Consider the following 10,404-nt stretch of genomic DNA (forward strand, 5'->3'; position numbering starts at 1 on the left):
ATGGTACAAGGGATTGTTTTGGGACCAATAGTAGGTCTGTAGGGGGAACGCAATTAAAACTATATCTTTTTATTCTAAAAACTAAACAGAGAAAATTCATCTGGAATTCTATCTAAATATAACTGTTTGGGCTAAGTAACTTGGATTGGAAAGAAATTCTAATACATCTAGAAGTGCTTAATGTATTGTTAACAGTTTCTTTTAGCTGAACTTTTATAAAAATGCCAAGGATCCTTTTATCATCTTTATTATATATTAACATAACCACTGATTGATTTTAGATTTAAAATTGGGGCATGTATGTATAAGGAAAATCACACAAAGTAAGCAGTACTGGGAAACAGAAACAAGGAGTTACCATATCTATGCATTCACAACTGCATGAGTTTACATAGCAAAAAAAAAAAATCACAAAGAACTATTTAGGATTAAAGCTATGACTTCCTTTCTCAAAACACTTCAAACACATCACACAGTGCTTTTCAGTTTCTGGTGTAAGATCCTTACACATATTTCATATTTGTACTGGATGCAGCACAACAGGTTACCAAGTCACAACAGTCAGAAAGAAGCAAATCCATCCTGAACACACCTTCAAAAGTGTCAGATTATGCCCCAAGTTCCCTCTGTCAGCATTAGGTGCACATCCCTACCCACTGTAGGCCAAGATTCTCACATTTTACATTTTGTACACAGATGCTACAAATACAGTTGCAGAGGATAAATCCAAACACTTTAGAGCACAAAGGCAACGTGGGAAAAAAAAAAAGCACAGCAAAAAAGAAAGAGGAGAGGCACCTTGTTAGAACAGAGCACCCCTTGACAAACAGCTCTTGCTTCCTCACAGAGTGCACTAAATTTCCATTTGAACAACCAGAAGCTTGGGTGCAAGTGATTTTTTTCTAATTTGGTGCCCAGTGTTCATCTATTGCCTAAGTGCCAAAGATTATCTTTGCTGCTTTTGTGCCTGTTTACTCAGGTTAACTTGGCACTTGGCTTCTTATGCCTGAAAGAGCCCCACTGAGAAGTTCTGTCTCACTTTGTTTATTTGGAAAGCAGTTATGCACAGAGTCTCTGCTATCACTACCCTCAGTTCAAAGTAGTTGTCAGCTACCTTACTGCCTACAAATTTTTTTCTGAGGATCCAACAGCTGCACTGAAATACAAACACCTCAGAGACACTGTAAAACTTGACCAGAATTCCCCTCAAACATTCAGAAACATCAGTGGCACCGAATTCACTTATGCAAGCAAGACATGAAAGAGCTATATGGAATTAATGCTGCTGAGCACCCCAGGGTGCTGCCCACAGAGAAAGGCAAGTGTTTAAACATTGCTGGACTTCGTGGCTGCATTACTGACACCACAACCTTTTATGCTTTGGGTGAGGTAGCCAGCAAAAGGAGAGAAAAAAAAAAACAAAACAACAACCACAGCCACAATCTCATTTGAAAAAAAAAATAAATCTCACAGCCTATCTTTTGCTCAGAAAGACAAACAATGGAGTATAGTTTATCTATAGCTATTAATACTGAACTATTAAATAATTTGTACCTTTTAAGTGATTTTCAAATATTTTAATAGCTGTTCATGTTTATTTGTGGTTCATGGTCCAGTCTACTACAGCTACTGAAAAAGCTTTAGGTTTTTTATGCCTTCCTGCCTGGGCTGGGGAGAAAAGAGTAAGACAAGAATAAAAATCTGACAAGCTGGAGCAACTTCACAAGCCACAAATTCGTTTGAGATCTGCTTACAGCACAGAACAGTTCTCAAATCCAATCAGTGTTAACAAAAAACCAACCAAAGAAAACACCACATCACAAAGACACAGCAACTTCCAGTGAGGGTAAAAATATTTTCTTTTTAATATGCACTTAAGTCACAGTATCTGTTTTGAGATCATTACACCAGGTAACAATTTATTGTATCTCAAAGTATTTTACAAGTGCCCATCTATACCTTGAAGGAGAAGATAATAACCAAAGGAACCCAAAAGCTGTATTTTCAGAGCAAAAATAAAGCCAGTGACAACATTCTTTTCATTCATCTTAATCATCAGTTGCACAACACACCATTTTTAAAAATGCAAAAGGCATCACAGTAAGTAAATGAAATCAAAGAAGATGTGCATTTCAACGTTTTCCTGGCAGTCCTGATCTGATGCCAGTACTAAAATGCAACCATAATCTAGTAAGACCATTTGAAATTATTTTAGAAATTCTAGATCTAGACCATTTTCAATGTCTTGCATCACTTTGGAAAAAAGAAATCTTAAAGGAAAAACAATCATTTAATGTAATTTCTATTGACAGAACAGAACACATTAAATAAAAAGCAGCTACTGATCAGAGCATACTGAAATGAAGACAGACCTGGTGTGCCAGTGGAATTTTAGTTGAAAGCTATGTACTTCAAGACATTATTCATGTCACAACTCAAGGAAAACTTGAGGGCAAAGAACAGCTGTTGAAGTTTTAACTGTGTCCAAAACCAGGTTACACAGTACATACACACACTCACTCTCTCTTTTTGCAGTATTTGTCTGCAAGGCTGAAGCTCTGCGATTTCTCCTTCAGGAATAAATTATTTATTATGATACAGTGCACAGAATATGGTGAAACATTTCCTCACTACTCAGAAGACAGACACAGTGCAGAAGTCCATGTCTCTGAAAATGAGAAATGGAGACGACAGCCTCCTTCCATCTTCATTAGCTGGATCCCTCCTCCTCTTTGGCAGCAGAGGCAGCAGAGGCAGCAGAGGCCTCCATAGAGGCAGCTTCCAAATCTTTGCTGGACTTCTCATCATTTTCATCCTCTTGAGGGTAAAGATCTGGGTATTTTTGCATGCATTCCTGCATGGCACGGAATTGGTCCACACAGTCTGATCCCTTTATTTCTTCTGAGCTATAGTGGAAACAAGAAAAGGCTGACTTGAACTGCTCCCCACAGGGACCACTAGCCATTCCACCCAGACATGGGCAATTCCAATTGATATCTCCATTGGGCAATATCAATCCTGAACAAACAAGAGAGAAGAAAAGTTAATGCACCTTCCGAACATTGATTTCACTCAGTGACAGCTGCTGGGCTGCAGGTGTGAACTCAAGCACTTATAATGCCATCTTAGTTCTGTAGCTTCAAGGCTGATAAACACCTTTCACTTCCCAGCCAGTCTGTTTCTCCCTCTGATCTGTATAATCCTTTAATGGGCACAAGTGAGATTAGTTCTCTATCCATCTCTGAATTAAGTCCTTCTCCCTGGACTACAGACCACTGAGAGTATTCTAAGGGAACTGGAAAACAGATGGAAATCAAGTCAATCGATTTGCCAGACTGTCAGGAGAACAAGCAAGCATTAAAATCATTCCACACAAATAATAAGACTTTAAATCCAGTATTAAGGCTAGAAATCTTCTAAATCAAATCAAATGGATGCCTTTTTCTTCTTGGTTGAAATAAGCTCTGAAATAGTAATTCACAACTTTCCCCCTTCAAATTTCAACTGGAAGACCAGAATTGCAAAAACAAAAATCAGTGTATTTGTAAAGATTAAGTCATGTGCCACAGAACACAAGGAACAGCAAGCCTGCCTGTCTGGTTGCCAGAAACTGAATTGTACTTTAGAACACAGCTGAAAGGAGTTAAGTGTCACTTCAGACTCTAAACTGGAACAGCTGTAAACCTCTGCTCTGGAACAGTTAAAGTCCTGACAGAAATACTTCTCTGGTGGACTGGCAAGGTGAAGATTTAAGGGCATACGTTCTTCTAGATGGCAACTGATTTATATAAGGGAGATCAAACAGCAAGTTGAAGAACTCCTTTCCTCTGATTTTAGAAATTCAATATAACAGACTTGGTCCTGTGGGCTTCTACAGTCTCTAATGCATTTCTCTAAGGCAATAAATACATCCCTATTTCCTTTCTCTACTGGTATGAACATACACAAGTATGTTCATCTGTGAAGAACAAGAGAACTACTATGCTACGATCCAAGCTGGTTTCTTCTCCGCTTGAACAGTTTGCTCTCCTCCTCTTTAGCAGACTTTTCTAACTTCCTCTCCAGGCTGAGTTTCTGCAGAAGCTGATAGCATGTGCATAAACCTTAAATTTAAGCACCTTTCCTTTAGAAAGGAGGTATGAAAATACCACTGGCACACAAAAAAGTTGAATTAATTCTGATTCAAACAAGACATTATATTTAAGACCTGATACAACTTGACATTACCTAAAATACTGTCACAGAACTCAAAAAACTTATATCTTGTCTTTGTCCTGTGGATTAACAAAGTTCCAGACATATATTTCACTCCCAGGTGCAATTCCTTGGACACCAGGCTGTGATATTATGAATGTTGACTGGTACAGCAAAAGCAGCTCAATCATTTCATTCCTATATTAAAAGAATATTTTATTGTGATTTGCAATTCATCAAAGATGTTCTCTAACCCAGTCAATGCAGTTGAGCAGAAAATCAGTCAGTCCAATCTCAGCATTGATCAGACTCTTTCATTACAGAAGTAACAGCGCCCTTAGCATGATTCAGTCAACTACAGTAATACCGTCATTTTCCATGGACCATGCTTTATTCGGCAAGGTGGTTTTGCAAAATATCTGTAATATTCACTGTACTGATAATATGCACCTAATCCACTGCATCACAGCATCTTCAGCTGCCTGGAGGAGAAGCAGGACTTCTGAGACAAGAAAATAGGTGGCTGGTGTCAGATTCCTTATTGCCAAGGATGACATAAAGCAGAAAGATGTTAATCATATGATGTACAAGAAATACAATTTGCTTTGTAAACTAGATTTTGCAGTCCTATATTCCCCCTCACTACCATCAACTAGTCATTTAAGGTCATTTTTCTAGCATTTTAAGAATAAAATGTGAGTTATCCCATAAACAATACATTCTATGGTATCACAAGATCACTGACCTACACCTATTTTATCACTGAAATAGCATCAGTTCAGAAGTTCTGTGCACAGAAGCTACGCTTTGGAAAAACAAAACAAAAATACAGATGACTAAAGCAAGCATTTCTTCACTCATAATCACAGCAGAATTCACACATCAATAAGTAAGCCCATCAGCAAGCTTAGAACACAATTAAATTGGAAACAGATTTCATCCTTTGCTCTTCCTGAGTTGCAAGTTTTACAATAGATAAAATTACTATTTTTAATTAAAATTGAATTCAAACTTCTTTCAAATGTGGCCTGAACCTCACTGATCCAGTGAGTCACAATCTACTTGAACCTGCACTCGTGAAGAAAAAATAACACTGTTTCCATCACTACAGATCAAGTCTTGTGTGAGCAGTTGATTGCTGACATCTCACAACCTAAAGTTTCCTGGCTCATGGAAGCTGCTCATGTCATGGCCAAAGGCAGGCCCACCTGTACCTGTGTCAACATTTGTCTTTGGACTCACTGGTATGAAACCCCACTGCTGTTCTGAGAAGACTTTCTTCCCTGTAACATGAGAAACACCCCAATGACAAGTTTATCTGCCAGGGATTCACAGTGTAAGATGACAGGAAGCAGGATTGAAAGGGACATCATTAGTCATAGAAACAGTCCTGTACATCTGATCGTTCACCAAGTTCTTTCTTACAACAATGTGGAGTTTTGCTTCATCAGTCCTCTCTAGAAACCACTTTAAAACTGTTTATAAAAATAAGATGACAGGAACAAGTCTGGAAAAACAGAAGGGAAAGACCAGCAACAATCTGTGTTTGAGGTCCAATTCCATAAGTACTTTTATCCAACTTTCCCATCACAGCTGTAACACTAATAAAAACCACTTTGCATGCACAAAACTCATCATTGCCTTCTTCATATAAGCTTAATAAAATAAAAAATTATTCAAACTGAAGGCAGCCAAGATGTCAGTGAAAACCAGGAATCTTTCATGTTTAAATTCCACCATCTGCAACACATAGGACTAGAAAGATGCTTTACAGTAACAATACTATTTCAAAACCACTGCAAATGAATTCTTAATTTGTTTCCATCAGCCACAGCTGTCAAAAGCACAGACAGTGAACTGCGATCTTCACAGCAGCATGAAATCCTAACCTGAACTTACTCCAGTTTGTCCACCTTTCCATTTCCTATGGCTTTTTTCTTTCAATGTTTTTACCTTAAAGTGAGTCATTAACATCTTGCCTACCAAAATCTACCAGCTGATACAACAACAACAACAAAATATTGACAGAAATAAGAGCAGGATACAACTGCTTGTTATCCTAAGGGAAACAGAACACAAGTTTTCCTGACCAATCTACTGATTCAAGTAGACTGCTCAAAGACTAATGTCTGTTAATGTCTGAGACAAAATAAGAACTATCAAAAATTACCAAATACCAAACTAGATGTTTATCTCAAGTATGAAAAAGGCCCCTACAATAAAACAAAACCTCAAAGACAAGTTTCAGGTGTATTAGAAAACAATGCAGATTATGGCAGGTCCATATAATGCATCTATTCTTTTCCAGATATGACTGGTCTCTTTGGAAGGGCAGGAAAGATGAAAAGAGCCCTTACAGTTAATTATACAACACTGGAAACCAATTCTTCTATTCCAAGCAGAAGCTAAATTAGAAAAGCCTGCATGTTACATTAGGTACAGCAAAACTCTTCCCAATTTTCTTTTAAATAAAAGCCATGCAAGCCAGAGCTTCAGCATTTCATCATATTCCAACCCATTTTACTCATGTCTTTCCTGCCCATAAGCTGCATTCCCTACTGCTCCATTCTGTGATATGCCCATTTTCTCTTTTCTGATCTAATGCACTGTAGCCCTGGGTCATTCAAGAGGTTTTTCAGACTTAAAAACAAGGCAATAATTTACCACATACGAAGAAGAAATCTCAACAAACTAACAAAGAAAATCACACAACAAGAAATCCCCACCCAAACTTACTGACAGTACTTAAACATAGTTTATAGTTTCTCATTTTGAATCCCACAGACACACTGTCACTGTAAGGTGACATAAAAAACTCCTGGCTTTCCCCCTTTCTTCTATGATTTACTGCTGAGGAAGAAAGTGTCCAAACATTCTGTAAATGCAGGACTGCTAGGAAACAAACCCCATCACCTGTCCTCCTCACCACAGCCTTTTCATGTCCAACAAAATACACATACCAGCAATCAACTGATATGGCGTTTAAACAAAAATAAAGTGGTTCTTTTGATTTTGACTAGTTTATTACCCAAACGTATGTCACACTAGGACATTAACAGAATTAGCAGTGCAAGTGAGAAAAACTTTTAGATATATAACTGACTACATACAGTTGTAATGAAGACAGATAAATAGGCAGATAAGTGCAGTAACATTTCAACACAAATCTATGTACAAAAAAAGTTAATTTTAACGACACAGGCAGGTGTGGTTCAAATTGCAGTAAACACCATATCAGCTAACAGAGACCCTGTGAGCTCCAGCTGCTAAACTGCTCAAATGCTGCCCTCTAAAGGTCTCTGAGACACTTTAAAGAGCGTAACTTTCACTTTCTAAATTTCAAAGAGTCTGAAGAATTTACTTCAGCTTCATTTGAGCTGAAACCAATGAAATCCCTTCACACAAAGTGAAGAGACCAAAAGATCTGTAAACACTGAGGCAATTAGAAAAAATTACCCTAAACTCATATTTTCACAATAACCCAGAGCAAAATATATTAAATCATCATTATTCGAAGTACAGTTAATTTACCCATTATTTAAAATATACAACCAGGATATTCTAAGACTTGGTCTCAGAAGTATTCTGCTCTCTTAAATCTCTATTTTCAGGTTAGATATACTTTGTACAAGAACTGTAATCTTAATGAAAACTTTTATCTTTTCAAGGCATGATGATTACAGTCAAAAACCCAAAAATTTTACAAGATTACCTTCTATACCACCTTCATTTACCCATACTGTATCCCCCTCCAGATTAGGCTCTAACTTTTATTAATAAAGGAAAAGGTATCCCAGCATATCTCTGGCCACTAACCAAAACTAAAAGCCATCAACAGATTATTTGAATAGGGCACTAAGAAAAATCATTAGAAGTGTAGAAAAATAAATACCGGAAGAAAATGTGTCATTTGTGAGGTCCGAATCTAGCAGTTAAAACTGCCAAGAGTTTGGGTATTTACCGCATAACCAGCTGCCCTCAGTCTTTAAATATGCTTTTCTCATTCATCTCATTTAAATAAGTTTTTCTCATTCATGCAGGGTTTGTTTTCTGTTGGATTTATGTATGATGTAACACCCCTTACTTCCGTTCTGCTCACTACTGACCGTGCTCTTCATAAGGGTCATCTGGGTCATCTGCAACCAGCTCAGCACTGCTCGGTGTCTCATGGTCCTCCTTGGTTGCAAATATGATCCTGTCTTTTCCTACCATGGAGGAGACAAGAAGCAAAAGTTCAGAGAAATCTGTGACAGAAAAGAGTCATTTACAAAACTGCTGTACACCACAAGGTAATGAGACTTTCAATGTGATTCAATAATATTGAGAATGAACTGTTGTATTTAACAATCACCTTGAATGAGAACAGTTACTAGCTCAGAGGAACACATACACACTGAAATTCTGTTATTCTAAAGCTCCAATTTTCATAGCAATGTCCTGTAATAAACAGTAAAGTTCACTAAATTGCTAAGTTAAAAAGCTGTTTCCAAACAAACTCAAATTATTCCAACACCAGGACTATAACAAATTAAGGGTTTAGAATTTAAAAAAAAGTAAAAGAGAAACTATAATAAACAACAGCAAAGTGTTCCACAGGAACTCATTATTAACAGAGGTTTTTGCTAAAGACTAGTGTAGTTTTTTACACTAATCATCTGAATTAAAAACTGAGGATAGCCATCAGCATATGGGGGGAGGCTTGGCTGGAAACTTCAGTAGTTTTAGTTTTCTAACAACCCTGCAAAGCTCTAACACACACTCAGAGTGGAAAAAATGGTAAATTCCCCAAGAATTCTCCCAATTCATACAGGCCACTACAGTAACTTGACATATTAGAATTTACATCTCCTGGCTCCCCAGTGTGACCTCAGCCAGCAGATGTTCAGTAACTTAACCTTGCTCAGTAACCATGCATTTAAACAGCTCTGAAAAACAGATAAATCTAATACCTTTTAAAAAGCAGAAACGGTTTTGTGACAATTCTGCACTGTACTCCAGCAAACTTTACAATGTGGAATGTTCCATCACTTATTATATGAAAGGAGCGAGAAACACACGAACTCTAACCCCGTCACTGCAATTTTGTAGGGTTGCATAAGGCAACTTACAGATCTTGCAAAATTAAACAAAGCACAACATAAAGCATAAGAGAGATCCATACATTATGACCACCTCAATACAGTTCATAGTCTGTCGCCAAGTTTGTAACTTACAAATGGCATTTAGAACTATTGGTGCTTTTTTCCTAGTCTGAAACTTTACATTCAGCCCTTCACATTACCCACCCAGGAGAGCAGGGATCTTTTTATATATATATATATATATATATATATATATATATATATATATAGACATAGGTATTTACCTAGGCATCTCCCACTTTAAGAGGTGGTCAAGCCTCATAAATACCACCACTTGTACATGATACAGATACAAAAAAGTTCGCAGTCTACCACCCTGTCCATCGACCTTAAAAAGGCAAAACCCCACACCTCTGGCCACCCAGCGAGGCTGGGATAAATTTAACCCCTGGGGGCAGAAGGCGCTCCGCGGCCGGGAGCTGCCCTGTCCGCACGCCTCAGCCGCCCCGCGGCCACACACGGTCCCTGCGGGCACCTCCGGCCGCTCCGGGGCCTCGCCGTCCCCACACGCCCGGGACCGCGCTGCGCCTCATGGCCCCGCCGCCCTTCCAGCCCTCCGGGAGGAGAAAGGTCGCGGCGGGAGGGCGAGGCGGCGCTGCCGCCGCCACACACGGACCGCGGGCGGCTGCCGCGCCTCCCCTCTACTCCGGCTGCGCCTTGCTCTCACGGGCTGCGGGGAGCGGGCGGTCACCCCGCGACGCACCCGCTCCCGGCCGCCTCACGGCGAGCCCGCCCGGCGGGGTGACATTGGGAGGACACTCGGGCGCACCTTCCTGCCTGCAGTAGGACATGGCGGAGCCGGCCGGTGCCTTCCTCCGCAGCGCGCCGCACACGGGCCCCGCCGCTCCGCTCCTGCCGTCCCGCCAGCACCGCTCGGGCAGCGCCGCGCCGCTGCTCCACGCCGCGACCTCCCGCCTCCGGAAGCGCCTTCCCGGCCCTGAGGCGGCCGCTGACGCACCTCCTGTCGGCCGCAGAGCTCTGCCAGGCCCGGCCCCGCCGCACTACAGCTCCCGCCCGCCCCGCGCCCGGCCGCAGGGCGGGGAGAGACGGAGGCGGGAAGAGAAGGAGG

At 40.2% G+C, this 10,404-nt stretch overlaps 1 protein-coding gene across 1 annotated transcript; it reads right to left on the minus strand.

Moving 5' to 3' along the window:
• Positions 1 to 1,119: 1,119 nt before the first annotated feature.
• Positions 1,120 to 10,302, minus strand: CHCHD4 (coiled-coil-helix-coiled-coil-helix domain containing 4). Its single transcript, XM_084214323.1, has 3 exons — positions 10,105 to 10,302; positions 8,301 to 8,399; positions 1,120 to 3,018 (listed from the first exon to the last, which is right to left on the minus strand). Exons 1-3 carry the CDS (start codon positions 10,124 to 10,126, stop codon positions 2,711 to 2,713), a joined length of 429 nt encoding a protein of 142 aa, XP_084070449.1. The 5' UTR covers positions 10,127 to 10,302; the 3' UTR covers positions 1,120 to 2,710.
• Positions 10,303 to 10,404: the final 102 nt, after the last annotated feature.

This window comes from Fringilla coelebs (assembly GCF_963513975.1).
Source record: "Fringilla coelebs genome assembly, chromosome: 13".
NCBI lineage: Eukaryota > Metazoa > Chordata > Aves > Passeriformes > Fringillidae > Fringilla > Fringilla coelebs.

Excerpts from the sequence above, each read along its gene's own strand:
- CHCHD4 (XM_084214323.1), bottom strand. The coding sequence starts at position 10,126 with ATGTCCTACTGCAGGCAGGAAG. Across the intron at positions 8,400-10,104 it reads GTCCTACTGCAGGCAGGAAG|GAAAAGACAGGATCATATTT; the intron begins GTGCGCCCGAGT and ends CCTCCATGGTAG. Across the intron at positions 3,019-8,300 it reads TGACCCTTATGAAGAGCACG|GATTGATATTGCCCAATGGA; the intron begins GTCAGTAGTGAG and ends TTGTTTGTTCAG.